At 40.9% G+C, this 23,405-nt stretch overlaps 3 protein-coding genes across 3 annotated transcripts in view; 1 reads left to right on the forward strand and 2 right to left on the reverse strand.

Annotated features, from left to right (window-relative positions):
* Positions 1 to 23,405, forward strand: part of LOC308082504 (B-type lectin plumieribetin-like) — a 130,492-nt gene that overhangs the window by 69,858 nt on the left and 37,229 nt on the right. The gene's annotated exons all lie outside the window — the stretch shown is intronic.
* cav3 (caveolin 3) lies at positions 4,205 to 9,152 on the reverse strand. The gene is made up of 2 exons (XM_080424653.1): positions 8,852 to 9,152; positions 4,205 to 4,800 (listed from the first exon to the last, which is right to left on the reverse strand). Exons 1-2 carry the CDS (start codon positions 8,978 to 8,980, stop codon positions 4,459 to 4,461), a joined length of 471 nt encoding a protein of 156 aa, XP_080280779.1. The 5' UTR covers positions 8,981 to 9,152; the 3' UTR covers positions 4,205 to 4,458.
* On the reverse strand, positions 16,897 to 18,612 carry LOC308081761 (caveolin-2-like; the record flags this gene model as incomplete). The annotated part of the gene is made up of 4 exons (XM_080423385.1): positions 16,897 to 17,047; positions 17,451 to 17,638; positions 18,367 to 18,480; positions 18,556 to 18,612. 4 exons carry the CDS (start codon positions 18,610 to 18,612, stop codon positions 16,897 to 16,899), a joined length of 510 nt encoding a protein of 169 aa, XP_080279511.1.

Raw genomic sequence — 23,405 nt, forward strand, 5'->3', positions numbered from 1 at the left:
TGATGGAAGAACAAGTTAAAATGTTACTAACTTTCAGTTGTTTTGTCGGCTCCGAGGACGCTATTGTTAAATGAGTTTGGGTTTGTTTCCAGTGGGAAGCAAACGCACAGATGTAAATCCCGCCCACGACATTTGATTGGGTAAAGCGCGGCCTGCTTCCTGATCTGAAGGCACGCCCAATTGTAGGCCAAAGTTCACACGTTCTGATCGGCCCTCCCGACAGATGCAGCAGCGCAGCTCTGAATCTGTTCTTGAGAGATAACTTGGCAGGTGATTGGATGGGACCGTCTGTCTATCACCATCTGGGGCGTGCTAATTCCAACCAATCATATTGACGTGTCACTCTACATGACGTATAGTAGCTGCGCAACTTGTAGTGTTGTTGTTCGTGGTAGCGGCCATGATGAATAGTGAAAGAACTACAATGCAATAGGCGCTTCTCGATGGCGTCACACCCGGTCTCGCCAAGATCCCGCCCGTAGATGCCGCTGATTAGTTCGACTGGGCGCGGGGTTGATGTAAACTCTAATCTCTGAGCGATCCCAGATAGAGGCTGTATTGTGAACTTAATGTGAACTCAATACCGCCCCATATGGCGGAGTCAGGTTAGTTGTCTACATCACTGATCCAGAGGGGGAAAAAATATCAGAGGAATTCTTAAAAAGTTACGTTAAGATCATTTCGAATGCGGAAGATGTGGCTCGACAGAGGGCCAGGATGCCAGGATGCCATGCTGCCATTATGTACAGTATGATTTAAGTGGGTCATTTGTAGTGCAATTCAGTGAACAACAACCATATATTAAATATGTCCATAACTGAAGCAGTGTTCTATAAAGTTTCTAAAGCTCATATTATGAAGGATGCCAATAGATGTTGTTGAGTGCTATGTGCTGTATGTGTCTGACTGTAGATTTGTACATGTTTTACAAAACAAACTGATTTCCCACCGTTCTCTTGTGGAAAAAAAAACGTTAACTAAAACAATTGTCAGATGTATTTCTGTATAGCAACTGTGCTGTGTTTTGGTCAAATGTTTTTTGACATATTGGCTGTCTCTGTAATAGTTGTTGCTGGGTCAGTCTCCTTATGCTTGATTTATGCTCCGTCGTATGACGGCATCACCGGTGCCGGAAATAGCCGATCTACAAGCTCACTATACGTGTCACGGATCTAACACGTCGTTCGACGAAGCATAAATCAGGCTTTATTATGCCACTCAGAGATACTGTGATAATGTTGTCATTGATGCAGAAGCTTGGAACTCCCGTTTCAAAAGGGAAACATGAATAATAACTTTTCATCACACAAGTGTACAGTACATGTGTTTTTGAAAAAAATATTGTGCAAGAGGTCAACTTGACTCATTGAAGCATTGCTAACTCTACTTGAAACTCCAGTCTTTGTAAAGAATTTAAAATAGCAGCATTTTAAAAGACAGGTTTTTATTTTTTACAGAGATGTTATTTTCCTTTTGTCATCTAAGCTAATATTTTCTTTTCACTTTGTCCTTAATGCTACTGAGAACCTAAAAGGTTCCATGTTTTCTTTTAGAGTGCTGTATGTATTTTTGGGGGAAAACGTCTTTTATTTATTTGAAATAAATTGTATTATGTCATATATTAAAAGAGAACTAAAATGTTTTGTGGTCCTTTTGCATGAGTATGAAAGCAGGTTCTGTGCTAAAACACCGGTAATATGCTGATTCTATTAAGGTTTAAAGGAACCGAATTTAAGGTTTATTTTTTTTCTGTACACATGTTGCTGCACTTTGTTTTCCTTTTTTGTTTGTTTTTTTGCATATTTTTTTTTGCATTTATTTTTTTTGTCCATGTATTTAACCTGTCCTAACTATTAGGATCAGACTCGGCAGTCAGCAGTGCCTATGCAGCAGTGGTGGAAAGTAACTAAGTACATTTACTCAAGTAGCCTACTGTACTTAAGTACAATTTTGAGATTTCTGTACTTTACCAAAAGATCAATTTGGTGTCTTCCCAGGACCCAAACCTACAAAATACGTTATGAATTAGCCCTGTTCCAAAATATGTGACAATAGCAGACCTGCAAGCTCACAACACTTCGCAATGTGATGTGTTGTGAGCTTGTAGATCTGCTATCTTCAGGTTTTTTTTTTTTTTAATATATATGTCCCCCCCCCACCCCACCCTTCTGGAAATCTTTTGAAAACAATTGGAAAGACATGTGGGATTTTTTTCTTGAAAAGCAAATAAAAATAAGAACAGGACATTTACTTACTGAACCATTGTTTGGGAACCTCTGCCTTAGATGACACACTGTCACTAACATGCATGTTTTTGTTGTGGGAGGACTAGGGTCAGGAACTCCTTGCTGTGAGGCAAGAGGTCTAACCACTGAGCTGTTGTACATAAGAAGGCATAATGGTCGTTATAACCAGCATGACCATTTTAACAATGGACAATATTGGAGGCTCTAAAGAGAAGTGTAAGTATTTAGCAATAGCAGCCTCTAGTGGATTGCAGTACCAGTGTCTCATATTTCACATGACTCAAGCTACCAACAACATCCGAGCATGACTAACAGACCTACATATCAATCAACACAGTTAACGAGTAAAATGACTGTTAATTATATACATGCGTCTTCGAGCATCTCTCAGATTGTCCTGATTGTGCAATCAAATCAAATGCACTGGAAGAGTGCCATATAATTTACATATAATTTACATATTCTCTTCAGATGAATGTCAAAATGTGCCCCTCTCTCTGTGTGCCTCTCTCTCTCTCTCTCTCTCTCTCTCTCTCTCTCTCTCTCTCTCTCTCTCTCTCTCTCTCTCTCTCTAAATATATATATATATATATATATGTATATGTATACACTTTACTTTACTTTTCAGTATATCATCACTGTCTGCCTTATATGTCCAAACTCATTAACCTGTGTTCCAATGGATCCAATGTTGTTATTAATTTGTCACAAGCTCTTTTTTTTTACATATTTATAAACCCCACAGACAAAATCAAGAGACTAAATCAAATTGTTCAAAAATAGAAGATGGCAGAAATACAAGATCAAAACACTGTGATGTGTTGTGAGCTTGTAGATTGGCTATTGTTTGCTACTTTGCATGACACTTTACACAATAAAATAGGGCATTCACGTACAAAACCAAAAAGCAACAACATTGTCATTGTACTTGACAGTAACGTGCAACGTTTTGTCGAACTTAAAAGAAAAGTCTGGCATATTTTATTTTCAACATATTTCTTGAAAAAAAAACGAGTTGGTTCCTGAATGGCAATACAATGAATCACAGAAATAGTATATTAGTAGTATTATATAGTATATATAATATATAGTATTGTGATAGCTGTTTAAAATTATAAACAAACAGTTTCGACATATTCAGAAAGTTCATCAAGTCTATTCTGTAAAAAGATCATCCAACTATTTTAAACTGTGACGATGAATCCAGTTGCACTGAGCAATAGGCTAATATCACTATCGCTAATGTTGATATATACTGTAATTTATTATAAAACGAGAATGATGTCAGACACAAAACAAAATCAATAGCAGAATTTCACTGTTCTAAACAAAATACTGTAACATCCAAAAAGCAGTACAAATAGGGATTTAGCCAAACAGAATAGAAAGAGGAAGTTAGATTTTTTTTTTCCAACACAGGAGCACCTTTGTTGGAGAGTTTGTGTGTCATGTGGTAGAGAAGTCATTGTCTTAGCATTTTGTGACACTAATCGATGAGGCCAGACGTATCCTCCTCCCAGCATCCTGCCCTCATCTCCCCTGCCGAGCAGCGCACATGGAGCTGTCACAGAATGATGCTGCACAACTCAGCCGTCACAACAGGGCGTTTGGCTGCAGAGGACACACTGGGGACGTGAGGAACTCATTGGGCGAGAGACGGGTGGGGCTCTGAGCTTGGAGGTGGTATAGGATGTGTGGGGGTTTTGTTGAAAGGGATGAGGTGTCTTGGAAAACACTGAAGTGCAGTGGTTCTCAGCCTTTTCAGGCCACAACCCCCCAAAATAATCATATTTGAACTGGGGACCCCCCACCCTGACAAGAACTTGGAATTGTAGGAGTTGGGGCATTACATTTAGTTTGACTCAGTTCCACAGATAAATATTGTGAAAATAGCCGATCTACAAGCTAACAACGCCTCGCAATGCGAGGCGTTGTTAGCTTGTAGCTATTTTCAAAATGTTTGCCTCTTTTCTTATTTCATTGACAATTTGGCCAATTCTTTTTTTTTAAGGTGTTAAAATGGTCTAAAATGGTAAAAAGTTCTTAAATTGTCACTTTACTGTCATCTGGGGACCCCCCAATATCATGTGGGGACCCCCCTGGGGGTCCCAACCCACAGGTTGAGAACCAGTGCTCTAGTGGATAAACAAAAGAGACCACATTTCATCCGTCACAGTGTAAATGAACACCGGCATATTATTTACAGTAGTCTTTAGACCTCTTTGCGTATGGCCACCCGGACGTTGCTGCAGACCTTGCCCAGGGCTTCGAAGAAGGGATCGCAGAAGGTCTGGATGCACAGGGAGTAGATCTGGCTGATGCACTGTGACTCGATGAGGCAGCTCTTGATGCAGGGAACCACGGCCCAGATGTGACAGAAGGAGATGCAGGCGAACAGGAAGCCCCAGATCAGGGCCACGGGGATGCCGAAGATGGCCGACAGGATGCGGTAGCACCAGTACTTGGACACCGTGAAGGTGGTGTAGCTGAGCTTCCACACCCCGTCCAGACTGTGCGTGCCGTCGGGCTCCGCGATCACGTCCTCAAACTCCACCTGGAGGGAAGTACAGAATAAGTTGTCGTATACAAACCTCCCTAAAATTAGAAAATAAAGTAGCAAGCAGTAGAGTTCTCAAATTTTGACAGAACACGACCCGACGTTTTCGGCCTGGGTCGGGACCAAAAAATATGCTAATTTGTCGGGCAGAGTCTCGGGTTCCATGAAAAAGAAAACATATATATATATTTTTTAATTTGAACTGCGTGTAAACATTGTCAATTTTAGGATTGCTCGGTTGAAGTCCCCCAAAACGATAACAGCGTGTGCTTGATTCGGGTGCTTGATTTGTAATCGGTTTAATTCATCTTGTAGCAGCGACATCGCTGTTTGTGAATTTGTTTGTGGATGAAAGTAAACACCCACACACATCATTTAGCTCCCGTGGGGAGATTAAAAAAGGATGGCAAATTATTGATAAACATCTAGTATCTAGTAAAGTGGAACTGGCTGTGACCCGTTATGATCCAAGGAATCCAGCGATATTTTTTATTTATTTTTGTTATATAAACTATGGTTCAGGCGCATAGGCCAAAATGCAAAGTGGCCTGTTATCGCTCCACCATGAGGCCAATTTGAAAAGGTGGCCTTATGACCGATCGGTCTCCTACTGTCCAACTTTGGTACTAAGAGATGTTTAATGTTCTCCCTCAAGAGAGATAGTGAGCAGTATAAAGGCAACAAAACATCTATCCTGAAGCCACAGTATGGGCCCCTCTTTTAGAACGTTTCCCCACCAAAAACTTTCGGATCCTTCTGAAAGGTCAGTGTCCTTTTAGGGCGCTTTCACACTATGGTCCCGGGTGCGCACCCCGGACCACATGGCAGATGTTGTGGTAGTGTGAACGTAGCGAACCGTTCCCCGTAACGCATCACCGTACCGTACCCGAAACCACCTTGGGAGGTAGTCTCGGGTCCGATTGCTGCGGAGTCGGGAACGGAACGCGGCAGTGTGAATCCATCCGTACCAAGAGAAGGAAGTGGACTGCTAATCATATATCATTTATATATTTTTTATAATGACGCATTATTTTAGCTGGGTTATACCTTCTCATAGTTCTACTTGAATGTTGACAAGAAATAATAATCCCGCTAGTGTTTGAGTAGCGCGAGCCGTGAAAAATAATAAACAAAAAACACATGTGTGGCGAACGTATTTATAAGGATAAATACACCAAGGATTAGTCCGTGACGTCATACCAAGGATGCGTCCGTGACGCCAATATCATATTAACAGACGACGTTACATTTCGAGGTTTCAAAGACCAGTGCACACACTGCTTTGGTTGTGTATTGTTGATCTGTTGTTATTATAACTCAAGACAACGTCAGGAACACAGTCAAACTTTATTATTCACTCTAGAGTGACTTTTCTTCTGTGAATGACATTCTAGCTCCCAAAGCCCCATAGTCCACAGCGCCCCCATGAGGCACATATTTACCATTACTGTTAAATGAAATGGTCTCGAGTCTTGGCCAGTGTGAATGCTGGCCAGCCAAGCGTACTCGGAAACGGTTTGATTCAAACGGATCCAGTGTGAAGACGCCCTAGTTGGAACCCCTCCTCTGGATATGAAAATGATGAACAAAATGAGAAATTTCTAATTTTGTTGTATCCAGAATGACTAGTATACCTGGTAATATGCCTAGGTGCCTATGTCTACGATGTTATATTACTACACTGAACTACTTATGATCTTTTTTGTCTTTTTTTATTTGTACGCCCCCCCTCCCCCCTTCAGCCCCACCCCCCTTCCCCTTCCCTCGCGCGCGCACACACACACACACACACACACACACACACACACACACACACACACACACACACACACAGACACACACGCACACAGGCACACAAACAGACATAAACACGGACACAGGTGAAAACCTCCCGGCCTGTCAGCCTGATGGAGATAATAATGAACATCATGCCTCCTGTATTTTATAGCGACAGAGAGCAGGACAGCACATTTACACAGATGTCTGTTGATGAATATGTATGGTCCAAATTGTTCCCGCAAGCAATATCATCATGAATAAATGCGTAAAAGCTACAATGATGTAATTGTGTCTGCATGTTGAAATTAGTATCTGGCATGTTTGGCTTTTGAAATAGAAAATCAAACATCTTGTACTGCATTCTGATAGCCTACTCAATCCTACAGTGTAATTAGCGGAGAGGGGTGGCTATGGATGTCATGCATTATGATGCATTGGACATAATCATTCTGGGATGTAAACTAAATTTTTCTATTAGATATTTTTAACACAAGAAGATTCTTCAACCATTAATTTTCCATAATGACAGCAGGTTGGAATCCATGCATTTCAACCATCTGCATGTTAGTTCAAATGAGTTGTCAAGGCTTGATCTCTTTTGTGTTTTAGAGGATTTCCAGAGCAGATAATAATGGAAAACCTGAGCATAGCATTCAGAAACAATAGATGTGTAAACCCATGTGTTCAAAGTGTCAATCCGATTATTTAACGCCTTGTTTTATTGGGCAAAATCGTATCACTATTCAAATAGACTAGACTAGAATAGAATAAAGAATCTCAAAGGCAAGCGGAAAATGAAAGAACCATGAAAAGTGGGCTACAGAAAACAAGATTGTTAATTTTATGTTAACAAATTTACTGAATTAACTACAGCATTGGTTCTCAAATTGGGGTCCGGGGACCCCCAGGGGTCCGTGGGGGGGGTACCAGGGGGTCCCCAGCAAAATTAGTTAATATAGAGTCACAATCATTTTATCCGCTTAATCCATATTTTATACTTTGGTTATTCAAAAATATCAGATATACAAGCTCATGGCGTGGCACCGAGTGCCACACTATGAGCTTGTAGATCTGCTATTTTTGAAAAATCTTGAAAATTTGTGCAAATCTTTGAATATGTATTTTAAAGGAAACATTTTTAACTCAAATCTTTGCTTCTGGGGGTCCCTGAAATGGGGGGTCCACGGCCAAATAAATATCAATTTGGGGGTCCTTGGCATAAAAAAGTTTGAGAACCACTACAGTACATGAAATATATTACTGTTAACTGTTACTGTACTAAACAGTTGTAAATTGAATGTCAGGGTAAGGGTTATAGGTTACCCAACCCCTGAAATGTACTGATCCCTTTTAATGAAACCGCCTGTCCTGACTAAACGTTACACAACAGCAACAATGACAGCACAGACTTACACACACACATATTAATACATTTTATTAATACCTTTGCGTATGCGGTTGTTGTGATATGTATCCATGGCAACAATCGACAGGATAAACACTGGGTCTAACCTAAATAAGACATGGCAACATATGTGTGTCACTCCCTTCCACAGCCCCCACTCCATAAATAAACTCTGTGTTCAGCTCAAGCAGCACGAATAGAACATGGTACTATTTTTGGGATCTACCCAGTAGCGTAGTAACCTGTTCTTCATGTGTTACTTCTTCTTACTATTTCTATGCATTTCTATGCCCCCTTCTTTAAATATTTTGTGTTTAATGTGTGTTAATCTTAACCACTTAAACCCTCTATACAGTACTTAATCAACTATTACTTAGTTGTTGTTGGTTTTTTTTATTTTACCCCACGATTTTGTAAAGCATTTTTTCACCCAGTGGGAATTACCTAATTCCTGGGCGCTACTCTCCCTCTGCCAGCCCAGGGAGAGCCCAGAACTGAGCTCATGCCTCCTTCAATGCATGAGGAGCTAGAAAGCTAGTTGATTGGGATCGGCTCTGTACTTGGTCCACTCTCCCCCCCCCCCCCTCTATACACCAAACCTCTTCATAAAAAAATGGCCAATCTGCAAAAAAAAATGCCGATCTACAATACAAGTTCTTGTAGCTATTCTTTTTTGTCAAATGTTCCTCCAGATTTGGGATGCTTAGGGTTCAGGAGCCAGTTGCACCACCTCACACTATAGCTTAAATAGCTTTTTAAAAGCCATTTAAGCTATAACTAGGCTAAGTTTGAACTTAGTGTGAGGCTCCTGGGTGGTTAAGCCATGCAGTGTATAAAGGATGTTGAACGAAATGGCACACAAACCTTCACCACATCCTCATTGATCTGCTTGGGGTCTCTGTTGATCAGGTCGATCTCCTTGATCCGGCTGTCCTTTGGGATCTTCACCTCGTTGGTGTTGTACTGGTACTGGTCCTGGTACTGGTCCGCCATTGTGTGGGTGCTGTGAGAGTCCAACCTGGGGGGGCCGCAGCTATAGGATAGAATGGGATCAGGGCTCAGGGCCGGTGGTGAGAGGGTGGCACGAGTAACGTTGCTGCTTCCAATCCAAGATACCGACTGCAGGCAGCCCTGTCAGGTTCCTCCGAACCCCCCGTATGTGTCACTGCACTGACGACACGTCTGAAATGCCAGTGGACAGCTGCTGCAAACGCCCTGGTGAAAATGTGGGCCCCCCCCACATTCCCATCCCAACTACTCTCTACACACACACATACACGCAGTAACGCACACACACACACACACACATACACACACACACACACACACACACACACACACACACACACACACACACACACACACACACACACAGTGTTGTGAGCTTGTAGATGTGCTATTTTCAAACATTTTTGTACTTTTACTTTTGGTAAGTATATTTTGTTGCCAATACTTTTGTACAGGCCTTTTACTTGTAACCACTGCGCCCCCCCACACACACACACACACACACACACACACACACACACACACACACACACACACACACACACACACACACACACACACACACACACACACACACACACACACACACGGACACACACACACACACACACACACACGGACACACACACGGACACACATACGCACACACACACACACACGGACGGACACGGACACACACACGGACACACACATGCACACACACTCACTCACGCACACACACACGCGCGCGCACACACTTACACTTACTTACTCACACTCACGCATGCACGCAACATGACAGTTCGAGGCATGCCTTAAAGGGGGGACCCAGACCCACGGCCGTGTCACATTTCACACTGGCCTGTGGGGCTGCGGGGCAGAGTTTGCACGGTGGCACGACTTTCCACTGAAGGGTGAGGCAGCACACAGAGTAGCAGAACACAGATCCTACTGCTGCTTCTGTAGGGAAGATCATGTGATTTAGTTTTCCTATGACATTATACAATGGAATATACTCAACAAAAGCATTTGCCACTGTCGGGTGGAAACCTTGTATGTCCCAAACTGTTCCTTTTTTGTGATTAGATTTGTTTTGAATTATAAACAGTGAAAATAGCCTATCCACATTGGCTTTGCGACGTGTTGTGAGCTCCTAGATCTGCTATTTTCACTATTTATTTTGCACCACTCTTGTATGATGAAGTAGGGCATTAATTTACGTTAAGAAAAGTTGAAATTACGAGGTTCATGTTTTTATGTGCACATAATTCTTTAAATGTAATTATTTCAGTGTGAAGCACAGTACTCAGCACAAGCATACAAATGAACATATTGTAGAAGGCAGAATTCCACCCAATAGTGTCACATTTCCATTCACATTCTTGCCTACAGGACGATGTTTGTTTGGGATGCAGACAGTTAGTTGACTTTCTACCAGTAACAGCCTACTTCCAGTTCCTTCAATACAGAATTTCTCCTGTATGACACTGAAGGTTTCAGTTAGCAAACACACTGTGAGGTTCTGTCTTCAATCCAAAGACCTGCATTGCAATTAAATTAATCTTTTATAAGACTCACTTTTCTTTGTCAACCAACCTCTTGCCCGAGGGCATCGGGATATAGTGTATCATCATCTAAATAAAACCTTTATTATATTATTATTATCCGTGTGTGTCAGTGATGTTTACTGGGAGAAGCAAGGCCATAAATCATTTGAGACTATGGTGTCAATGTATGAAGTGTATTGGATGCATCAATGCATGTAATACACTTCTGTTCAAGGGTGAACAAAAAGGGACACAATATTACCAAATATTATTTGTATGGCATTTTCATCAAAAACTTTCTTTCTTTTTACTTTGCCATGACTTTGACTTCATTCATGATTTCTCTCAATTCTGCACAGTAGACAAAGTTCCCATATTTGCCCAAGTGCGGCCAATTGCATTTTAGGGAAGAAAAAAAAACAGCCAAACTAAAAGTACTCAGTACTTTACAGCCTTCCTAGAAATGTACTCTAGTAAAAGTAAAATATTTACTTTATCAAAATAAATCTAATAATGAAGTGAAGTACACTTCCTCAGAATATGTACTTAAGTACAGTACTCAAGTACATTTACTCCGTTACTGTCCACCACTGCCTATACCATAGCGTTGGGTCTGAGATTGGTTGTATAGCACTATGTCCATTGCATGCAAGGGAGAATATTGTAAAACTTAATACTCCCTCAAAATAAAACTCTGATTCAACCTTCCTTAAGCTGTGCAGTTGCTCCTATCAGTCACAGCTTTCGGCAAGTAGCATAAACTAAGCTGTTACGCTGTAGGCGGATGCGGTTAGTGTCCGGGGAACGTAAAGAGTCTCAATGAACATATCATCAACCAACCCCCTGAGCTGGCTGTTGCTGTTTGTCTGTGAGCAACACCAACACACCACCAAACAGCCCAGCGCACTGAGGCAGTGTGCTGTATACTTTAAGGAAGTGCAACTGGAACGGTTTCTGTCTTCATGGGGCTCTGTCTCTCTCTCTGTCTCTCTTTCTCTGTCTCTGGGGGGGGGGGGGGGGGGTGGAATGGGATCAGAGTTCATGTAAGCAGGAGCCAACCCAATTAGAGGGGTATTCTTGGTGTGGTGGTGGAGAAAGGAGAGGGCAGATAGACACACTGCAGGAGAGAGGGGACAGGAATAACTCTTCAGAGAGTCACAGTGGACGGCACGCATTTCTGTCTGTTTCTCTATACATGTGTTCAAGTATTAACACTGGGTCTGCACCGGTTCCTGTCTTCTATGTTACGAGGACAGACTTCGAAAACATTTCACAGATGACCTCTTTTTTTTTCTTTTTTTTAATATTTTATTTTTTTATTTTAAATGTTTCACAAAAGTACACATACAACCCCCCCCACACACACACACACACACATACAAACCCACATACATAAAGGACAGCACAGATAAAACATAATTAAAATAAATAAAAGCAAATAAAAAGAAAAGAAGGAACAACAATAAGAGACAAATCTACTGTATAGACATTAAGTTTAAGCTTCAAGAAATAATAGATCTAGACTGAGATGTAGATAACAACCTATAACATCTCTGATACAGGCAGGGACAACGTTTCCATGTAATCGAAATAAGGTTGCCAAATCTTAAAAAATGTGTCAAACGTGTCTTAAAAGATAAGTAATCTTCTCAAGAGGAACACAACTGTTCAGTTCTGAGAACCATCTCGCATTGAGGAGGACAGATGACCTCCTTTAGAATGATGAATGGTAACTGCATATAGAGCTTTTGTAGTCTTTCCATTCACTGAAGGCACTTCACATTGCATGCCTCACATTCACCTCTCACATGCAACGTAACGGCGGAGACAAGCAAGGTAGGCCTATGGGAGGCACAGAGCTGGTCATCGGGAGGGTTGGGAGGAATCAGGACTTCTGTGTCTGTAGCTCGAGGACACTTCCATGTGATGCCCTGATAAATTGATTGTTGTTTTGAAAAGTTGCTCTGTAATTACCGGTTGCTAAACAATTGTATCTAGCAGCCATTAGACTAGTGAACAAGCGATAAGTAAGTTGTCACTGGTGCCTTTAAATTGCTGCTTTTGAATCCACATGACACTTGTTTGATTGATTTTATACTTGCTACTATTTTATGCATCTCATGTTTGCTCCTCCTTTTTATTCTCTTTTCCCTACTATCCTATACTCTTTTAACTGCATAATGAGAGCCTGCACAAACAACTGCACTGTATACAGTATATAATCCTGTTTCTGAAACCTGAGATAAGTCATTCAACACATTATTATCAATTTTTAGTTCATCTGTTGTGTGCAGACCTTTTCCTATGGAGTTCACTTTTGTGGTTGATTTCATTGTTCTTCTTGAAGTCTCTCTCCATTACTTTATAGCTTCCTTCAGCTTAGATTTAAAGGCCCCCTTATTTTAGAATTTTAGTTTAGTAAATTTTGGTCCTGGGGTATCCTGGGGTGTCCTGGGGTGCCATGGGGTCTTCTTACTCACAGGCTGATAGGACAGTTGTAACTGCTTATTAGTCATATTCATAGCTGACTGCCATGATTAGTTAAGTTCATAAAAGTCTGCGAATGAGGTTAATGGTATGGAAAATTAGCTTTGACAAAACCCCAGCAGCATTGCAGTCCTTAGTTTTCAATGGAATCTGGTGTGAAATGTGCTGTGTATACCCGACCATGTGGAGTAATGAAAGGATAAGGAAAATTACCATTTATCACAGTCTCTTTGGTCATTTTATGCAAAGTTCAAGCTGGATATTGTTTCATGCACACATTACAAGTATCATCCAACTGCAGGCACACATAATCTGCTGAATAGGTGAGAATAGCAGATCTACAAGCTCATCATGTTGTCTAATATTTTTTTTGGATCTTGAGCTAAAGATTTTGGGAACCATTGCCTCCTCCTCCTCCTCCTCCTCCTCCTCCTCCTTCTCCAACTCTCTTTCTTCTTTCAAATGTCACCGGGCTGAGATTGACAGCTGATACTATCTCTGTCAAACATGTTAACGTAATAATAATTCCATCCATCCTTTGCTTCGACACAATATATTATCTAGTGCAGGGTCTTTAACGTTTTTTTTTCAGGCCCTTAGCTGAGAGTGACGAAGCCAGGAGGACCCCCATTATAGTATAAAAATGTGTTGCATGTAATTTAGACTTCCACATGCCACTTGATAAAACAAAGGCTTTCAAATCTAGCTCACCAATTGTCTCCAGCTTTGATAGATTCAATCATAGATTATTTTGCCAGCACTATCATCACTATTGTTGTGTCAATAAATTGTGTTTGTTTATACCTAAACATATATAAATATTATAGTTATATTTTTTTGCGTTTTATTGTTTTTTATAGATTTTAACTTTTGAATTGATTGAAATAAAGAACGGTTTTACATCAACTGCTTGATTTTTTTTTAAACACTTGAAAACAAGAACGACTCACTGACAGCGACGCCTTGAGGCTTGTGAACACGCCCGAGCAAGGGAGAATATCTTTGTTTCCAGGGTGCTAAGTTCACAGGGGCAACCCCAACCCTGACCCTGACCCTAACAGGACCCTGGAAACATATTGGAGTGACCCTGAAAGCGAGTGCCCACACCGAGGAGCCCATAGTCTAGCAGCGCCATCGGAGTTGGCAAGCCGTATGGGGGACAGAATAGGTTAGCCTACCACACTACCACTTGTTCCAAAATTGCACATTGTACTTGCCAATGATGTGGGTTAGCTAATGTTGGCAAGCTATTTAGATATAACCTAACTGGCTGCCAGCCAAGTCGGAAATAGCAAGACATGCCATCTCCAGTTTACTTCCCGTATCTGCGTGAAGTGGCCGGACGCCTTTTTAGGAGACAGGAAGCAGGTTGGAGTCTATTCATTCCAATGGAAGAATGAATGTGAACACAGCTTCTGAACCATTCTTTAGCCCCACGGTCACTGAACTAAATTGGACCCAATCGCAACAAGCCACACAATATTCCGATTTTTTTACACTAAAATGGATCTTTCAGAGAGACACATCAGAAGAAAATAAAATGTATTATCAACCTTTTTTTGTCCCAGCTACTTACTCTCGCGGGATCTAGCACCAGTAAACATTGGACGTTCGCGAGATTTGCTCTCAGCCCACTTAGGAGACCATTTGTACCATGGCCGCACATCACTTCCACCTACACGGAGGACTTCCTCGCCCATTCAGAGGATTCTGCCCGCAGCTGGAGACCACTCCACAATACAGCTAGTAGAAACACTACAGGCAGTGAAATGACTGTGCTCAATTTTCCCTGAATATTGTAAACTCACTAGATAGCTCCAATTTGACATTCAATATTGTCCATTGTCCATATACAGTGTATGTCACACAATCATAAGAGCACCTTAAATGTTATGATAGTCAACAACATTTTAGTAAAATTGGGGATTTTTCAAGCAGATTCTTTTCCCACTAATTGCACTTGATTTCTTTTACAGGTAGTTGCTTATCGTTGACGCAGTCCTTCATCTATATTTTTAAATATAAGACATAAGGGTACTGTACACAGTAGGCTAATATTCCTCTTGGGTATAACATTACAGAACTTAATGTAGCCTGTAATTGTCTCTGTTGCTTTGTCGGTGCAAAGAAAACACTCTTTCAACTCCCATGTGCACTCGGCACTTTAGTCAATGGCTTTCCTGTATGGGAATGAGATGAATAGCATTAGGGTCAATGACGTGACGCTAATTGTTTTTGTGTCCATATGTTTTGGTTAGATTTAAAAGGGATAAAATTAGAAAATAATACAAGTTACTTATTCTTTTTGAAAACCTAGTCAAAAATGTTTGGTTTGGTTTAATTCAATATTGATAGAATATTTGGAGGAATGATGGCAAAAATGTCGATTAGTGTAACAAAAAAGGGGGAAAAAAGATTTAAAAAAAACACAAAGCAGAATACAAGGTTAAAAAATTATAATAATGATAATAACATTATTAGTATTAGTATTATTTATTACAATTACAGTGTGCAACACTCTTGTATGAGGAAATAGGACATTAATTTACAAAAAACCCGACAGCAACAATATATAATCCTCATCCCTGAAAACCACTGCAGATGAGTGACTATAGTGTCACCCAGGGGGGGTCCCCAGATGACAGTGATGTGACAATTTAAGGGCTTTTAAGACCTTTTTAATACCTTAAAAAAAGGCAAAGAAAAATACCATTACCGGATCAAAAGTAATAAAAAATACTATATTATAAAAACTGGTCAAACATTGGCCAAATTGTCAAATAATATAAGAAAGAGGCAAAAAAAAAAAAATAGCCGATCTACAAGCTCAACGCTAGGCGTTGTGAGCTTGTAGATTGGCTATTTTCACAATATTTATTTGTGGAACCGAGTCAAACTAAATGTAATGCCTCAACTCCTACATTGCAAGTGCTTGTCAGAGTCGGGGGTCCCCAGTTCAAATATGATTATTTTGGGGGGTCACTCACGGCCTAAAAAGGTTTTTAGCCTTACAGGACTGTAACTCTGAGAGTGTACAAATGGAACCAAATGGACCCTTACGGGTGGCCCTTGAAGTTAAAAAGTTTGAGAACCACTTTGCATAGCAGACGTGAAGTCCACGTTACCAGCTCTGACAGTGTGATATTCAAAAAACGGTTCTGGAAACGGTTCCAAAATGTGATGGTGGAACCGATTCTGGTTCCTCGATGTTGGATCCAGGTTCCTCTGGTTCCTCTGGTTCCTCTGGTTCCTCTGGTTCCTCTGGTTCTTCCGATTCTTCCTCCGGTTCCGGATCCCAACCAACCCTATTCTTCTGCCTACATACGTCATGTCCTAGTATGAGCGAATAGGGGAAGGGGATCAACGTCACGTGATGCCTTTGTTTAGCCCAAAAAAACATCAGCTGTCCCAAAATCGGGCCAAACAAAGGTGCTTATTGGTCAAAAACCCGGATGTGTGTTTCAGAGAATATGCATGGCGACACCCTTGCTAGTCTTTAGCTAGCCTCGCGTCGCCAGACTTTCCACCTCGGAGGAAAGCCTGGTATTCGTTGTAAAACTAGCCGTGTGATCTGGTTTAGAAAAAGGAAAAAAGGAATTGTGGTTCCGGTGGTTGGTTCCGGTTGGCGTCACATTGTTTTTGTTCCCCACATAATGCAAATCAATTTGTTTAGTCTCGCTAGTCGCGCAACGAGTTAGAATAAAAGATGGACATACCAAACCATTATTATACCAAAAGAAACGAAACGATTATACCAAACAAACACATTTTAAACTAGGGGGAAAATTTGGGAGATGCACGGTAGTTCCGGTCACTGGTTCAGACCACCTGATGACGTAAAGTTATTTCCGACCGGATCAGAAACCCGAAAATGGTATTGATCCCAGGCTAGTCTTTAGCCAAGCGGACGTTGATGCCCCCGCAGCACTTCCCCATGCTAGTGAAGAATGGACCGATGACTATGTTCAACACGCTGCCCCAGACAGTCTGTATCCAGCTCATGTTAATGAGAGAGAGCTGAACGCAGGGCATGATTAACCTGTAAAAGACACAAAACAAAATGTCTTCAGTTAGTTAGTAGGCATTATGTGTTGAATTTTCTAACTGCAGCCTGCAAGAGGTTTAATCCATTGAGACCAGGAACACAATCTGTGTCATCTTAGATTTGATTTTATATTTTGGCGATAGCAGATCTACAAGCTCATAGCGCGGCTCCGACTGCAGCGCTACGAGCTTGTAGATTCTGCATTTTTTGTTTTTAATCTTGAACATTTGTGCAAATCTTTGACTACATATATTTTTTGTTTTTACTCAAATCTTTGTAAAAAAATATTTTTTACAAAATATTTTACAAATGTTCACTTACTATATATTTTAGATTTGCACACATTTTCACGATTTTTCAAAAAAGTTCATAGCGTGATAACAAAATTACTGTATACCAGATGTGCAGGCAGCTGAGAACAGCAAAGAGGATCCCTGCCAGCAGCGAGACGGGCACTGCCAGCAAGAGGGAGATGGCACGGTAGCACCACAGTCTGGAGACCTCGAACAGGGCATGGCTCCACAGCCACACTCTATCGAAGCTCCTCACCGAGGGAGGCTCCGCTATCACGTCCACAAACGTAACCTCAGGAAAACCAGAATAACAATATGCATGCTTCACTCACTGGGACTGGCTTTGAGCTGTGTGTGTGTGTGTGTGGCTAATAAATTATTCAATATAATGCATACTGGTGGCTGTGTATAGGAGCAAATTTAATTCCAAAGAGGGCTTCCAGCATAACAATTCACAATTTAGCAGATGCATAAGCAAGGTAAACACATACATCAAATGCACAGAGACAGTGTATTAGTGCCTCAGTAATGTATAGGATACACTACTAGTACTAAATGCAGACTAAAGGAAAAACAGATATACAATATAATGAATGCCTATTTCCACTTGAGGTCAGTATTGCGTAACATGTCTGTGTTCAACTAGTAATTTCACTAAGATAAACAAAATCAACCACATTAAATATGCCCGATGCCATACCAGATGTTATGATATCTGCGAGTAATATTTAGTGTTAGCAACACATCATCTGCATTATGGATCATAGTTGAATATGTACCAATTAAATCACGTTCCAATATTTAAAAAAATGGAAATGTTAATAATTATGCTGATGTAACAATAGCATGTAGTAGTAGGTGTGTGTGTGTGTGTGTGTGTGTGTGTGTGTGTGTGTGTGTGTGTGTGTGTGTGTGTGTGTGTGTGTGTGTGTGTGTGTGTGTGTGTGTGTGTGTGTGTGTGTGTGTGTGTGTGTGTGTGTGTGTGTGTGTGTGTGTGTGTGTTTTTTAACCTACACACACCTTCAGAACCTTGTTCACTCCCTTGGGATCCCTGTCCTTAACCAGAGGCCTGGTGTCACCATCACAACAATGCACCTCCTCCAGCTCAACCTCAGGCTGTTCCCTCACTTCTTTCTGGTGTGGGATCATCTGAGAGGACCACAGAGTGCCCTCCTCCTCATCCTCCTCCTCCTCCTCCTCCTCCTCTACCTCCTCTGTATCCTCCAGGTTGAGTCGTGTCTCGGCCGGTGTGTACTCCGTCGCCATCGTGGTCTGTGCCTATAACTTTGATACAATGGAAGACAGAGCAAAGCCACAGACCATCCCTCCTCCTGTGCGGACTGAGTCCTCCCCATAGCTTGTGCCTTGCACCCTGGTGGAACATAGTGCACCGCTGACGGCTTTGGCCCCTTGTTGAGGAATGCCTTGATTGGCTTTTGCAGGCCGGTCACACTTGACATTCTTCATGTAAGTAGAGGCTAAATGAAAGGGCTCATTTAGACCTGATGTGTGAGAAATGAGCTAATAATAATGGCCGGTGAGTGAAGGTCGACTCATCACCACCAATAGGAGGATGAGAATGAACCCATGTTATTGTTACTAAGGTGGTGGTGATGACAACAAAGTATATTGACAACCAGTGGTGTAAAGTAACTAAGAACATTGTACTATTGTTTTGTACTTAAGTACAATTTTTGTCATATGTGTAGGCTACTGTACATGCAAAACAGATGTATATTCAAATGTGTGGATTTTATCACCATATTGCATTATGTTGTGCTTTGAATGATTTGCATTCATTCGAACGTACAGTACATGTCTATTGTCTACTATACTGTCTGTTTACGTTTCTATATCTATGTTATGTAGACCCACTCACCAAGGCAAATTCCCACAGTGTTCTCTGTCCGGCTCTGATTCTAACATCACTCTGTAGTAAATTAAATTCATGTGCCATATCTTACTTTACACCCAGTAATTGAGAGGCACATGAAAAGACATCATTTAGCCCAGCTAATTTTTCCACTTGATGAAGATGGCCAGAACCCACTTGTTCAGAGATGTCATGAGGAAGAGGGAATAATAAGTTGTACAGCGCACTCTGTTGGCCAAGGCTTGTCTGTATGTTTGGTTTGGAAGTAGCCTGGTAAACCCTCCCTCCGGAAATCTCATTTCCATTTGATTCCAGGAGTGAGTCTGGCATGAAGGCTTGTATGGGCGTTTCTAGTGCATTACCAAATAACCGAGCCAATCAGCGTCCTCGCTCATTGTTTTGTGATTGACAGCGGGGGTAGGCCAATCAGGTGGAACCCGAGTGGTTCACACGTCATTAATCAATACACCTTTCATACAAGCTGCTCATTAACATCAAAGACAAACCAATTACTCCTGGTGATAATCACTGCAGCCTAAAGTGGCTTAATTGGACATCAAAGGGCCACTTGGACATCAAAGCTACATTACTCCCGCCCAGCTCCAGCCCACAGCCAAATTGCCCATATAGGTCTGCAGGCCAGACTCACTCCTGAAATAAAATACAAATGAGATTTCTGGAGGGAGGGTTTACCAGGCTAGTTTGGAAGTGCTGTAGCATCATGTCTAATGGCACTTTATGCCAAGAAAACATCAGTTAAAGGAATAGTTCACCCAAAAAATTACTTATTTGCTATCAATTATACACCCAATGAAGCATTGAATTCATTGAGTTTTTTTTGTTTTTGTCGCATTCCTAAGCCAATAATTTGATTACCGGTGGAAAGATGCTAATGTATCCGGTAGGAGACTCAAAGGAGTCTCTTTGAGTCTCCTACTGGAAATACACCTGGTCATCAAATTATTGGCTCAGGAATGCGACAAAAACTAAAAAAATCTCCATGAATTCAATGCTTCATTGGGTGTGTCATTGATAGAAAATAAGTAATTTTTTGGGTGAACTATTCCTTGTGAACTAATGCCTGTGTTTTATTGTGGTTTAGTTTGGGACCATTGTTTTGTTTTTCTCTTCCGCCCAAGACTCGCCATCATCATACGATACGATACGATAATACTTTATTGTCAGTTCACACTGAAATTTGTCTTGCGACCCAGCAGCCTAGCCTGGTAAACCCTCCCTCCGGAAATCTAATTTCCAGAAATCAAATGGAAATGAGATTTCCGGAGGGAGGGTTTACCAGGCTACCAGCAGCCATGTATGCAACAATAAACAGTACACACATTTGACATGACACAAGAAAACAAAACAAAATACATACATAAAGACATACAAAGACAAGAGCAATGTCCACCTCTCAGCCTACCCCTGGCCTACAACTCCTGATTAAGCCTCAATGTCGTCTGATGGACAAAGGACCTCTTCAGTTAATGAATGAATGTTACAAACATACACAGATGCTGTTCCTTTAACTATTAATAAATAACTACTATAGGCTACAATCAGGGGCTGGCTTGTGGTGGACATTTTTGCCATGGACCTTTGAGCGGACGATAATATTTCCAAAAACACTTAAAGAGGTAGCCCTGAATGACCATTCTAGTGGACTCCTAATGTGTAGTAAATCAGTGTCATACATATTCTGATGAAAACCTGGACACTGACATTCAGTAATGGGCTCTTGTGATTAAAATAAGAACATTATAATGTTACAATACAATTCTACAAAGTAAAATATACTTTAATTACAAAAGTCATAGTCCTATATTGTGTTTATACTGAAAAAACATCATACTAAATCACTCAGTATCGTGGTGTCAGTATATCCTGGTCAGTATCCTGGTGTCAGTATCCTGGTGTCAGTTATAATAATAATAATAACTTATTTGTATAGCACCTTTCGAAAACAAGTTACAAAGTGCTTTACAATAACAACAGTAAATAAATCCACAGTAATGATTTAAAAAAATAGCATAAATGATACAACAAGTTAGTCAATTAAGAAAAAGCTGTGCGATAGGAGTGAGTTTTTAGAAGAGATTTGAAAGAGGATCCCCAGGCAAGGAGTTCCACAGCTGAGGGGCCCGCACGACAAGTTGAGACTTTGGAACTGTCAATAGGGGACTGCTGGAGGATCTCAGGCAACGGCCTGGCTTATAGGGAGTTAAAAGATCACAGATATACGCAGGAGTCACACCATTTAGGGCTTTAAAAACAAGCAGTAAGATCTTAAAATCAATGTGAAGGGCAGCAAGGACTGGCGTAATGTGCTCACTTCTCTGTGTGAGTCAGGAGCCTGGCAGCCGCGTTTTGTATCAGTTTCTGTCTTTGAATATTTTGCTTGCCGATATCCGAATAAAGTGCATTGCAATTATCACGTCTGGAGGAAATAAAGGCGTGGATGACCTATGGTAGGTCTGCAGTGGTAAAGAAAGGCCTGACCTTTGCTGGTTGTCTCAGCTGGACAAAGCATGCTGGTGTATGCTGGTGTCAGTATCCTGGTCATTATCCTGGTGTCAGTGGCTCTGTGTAGGATTGTGCATTCAGTCTCATGCCATAGCTCCTAGTCTGGCTTTCGATGATAACAATGCCACATCTGGCTTGTGCTCTTTGGCAGCCTGCTCCAAACAACATGAACAAACTGTGCTTGCATGATTACTTAAAGGTAGGGTAAGTGATTTGCGTTGGTTAAAATAAATGTTAAATAGCTCTATATTCTGATAGTACTCATTGCTATAGAGTGTTTGTTCAGTATTAGGAGTCTCCTTGTCTCTCCACCTCTTTATTAAACAGAAAATGCATTTTCGTTTCAGTTTCAGTTTCATTTCCAATTTTATCCAACCAGGACAGAGAACTCAATCAGGATACAGATTAAACAAGTGAAATTGGAAGTGATGACACTAAGAAATGAGCAGGCAAAATTGGAACTGGAACACTATACAAATTAAGCTTAAAAATGGGTACTTTCTCCTGATTGGCTGAGATTGTGACACCTGCCGAAAAATGCATTTTCTGTTTATTAAAGAGCTGGAGAGACAGGGAGACATCTGTTACTGAAAAAACACTCTATAGCAATGATTACTATCAGAATATAGTATTTTAACCTTTTAACAAAATACTTTTTGTTTTAACCAAAAAATATCACTTACCCTACCTTTAATGCTTAGAAATTCTGACATAGGCAATGTCAGAATCAATCTATGACTTGACTAATCATTGCATCAGTGTTTATTAAATGTATTGTCATAATACAAAATATGTATTTGTATCTAAAAACAACCCCATTTATTTCTTAGACCAGTATTTTGTATAAGTATTGTGAATACTTTGATGTATGTTCACACACACACACACACACACACACACACACACACACACACACACACACACACACACACACACACACACACACACACACACACACACACACACACACACACACACACACACACACACACACACACACACACACACACACACACACACACACACACACATTAATGATACAGTATATCAATGGAGGCAAGTGTTTGTCTTAAATTCCCCAGGGCAACTGCTGGGTTTACAAGTTTATTGAGACAACTTGACAATAACGGCATAGCTTCCATGTGGATATCTGTCATGACGATTACATCATATCGATGAGAGTGTACCTTTTGGAATTCACAAAATGTGAAAAACATTAACAAAAAACGAAACAAAAAAAACATTCACAATACAGGAAAAATATTTGGCCTTCCTTGGTCTTCTGGCCGGTTGATCAGTCCAGTGGTTTGCAAGATTAGCCGTGGACACACATGAGTGGTCTTATAGTGGCTCGCCTCCTACTGTCGGTGCCACAAATAAGTACATATTACATTCAAAGTGTCAACACAAAATGTATTTCTCGTGTTATGCATGTTCACATTACCCAACATTGAAACAGTCCTTGTTTTAATTCATTTATTTTAATTTGATTGTGTGGACCGAGTGGGCGCACAGTATTTTCCTGTCTATTGATTTTAAAATCTTTAACATTTCTCAATACAAAAACAAGAAACTTCTGTAATACTGGGTTGATATAAGACTGGTTGATATGCATTCTAATTTGAATTTCCCACTTATCACATCACCGGTGATGTCTTTCAGA

Source organism: Gymnoscopelus braueri (genome assembly GCF_963280865.1).
Source record: "Gymnoscopelus braueri genome assembly, chromosome: 3".
NCBI classification, from domain to species: Eukaryota; Metazoa; Chordata; class Actinopteri; order Myctophiformes; family Myctophidae; genus Gymnoscopelus; species Gymnoscopelus braueri.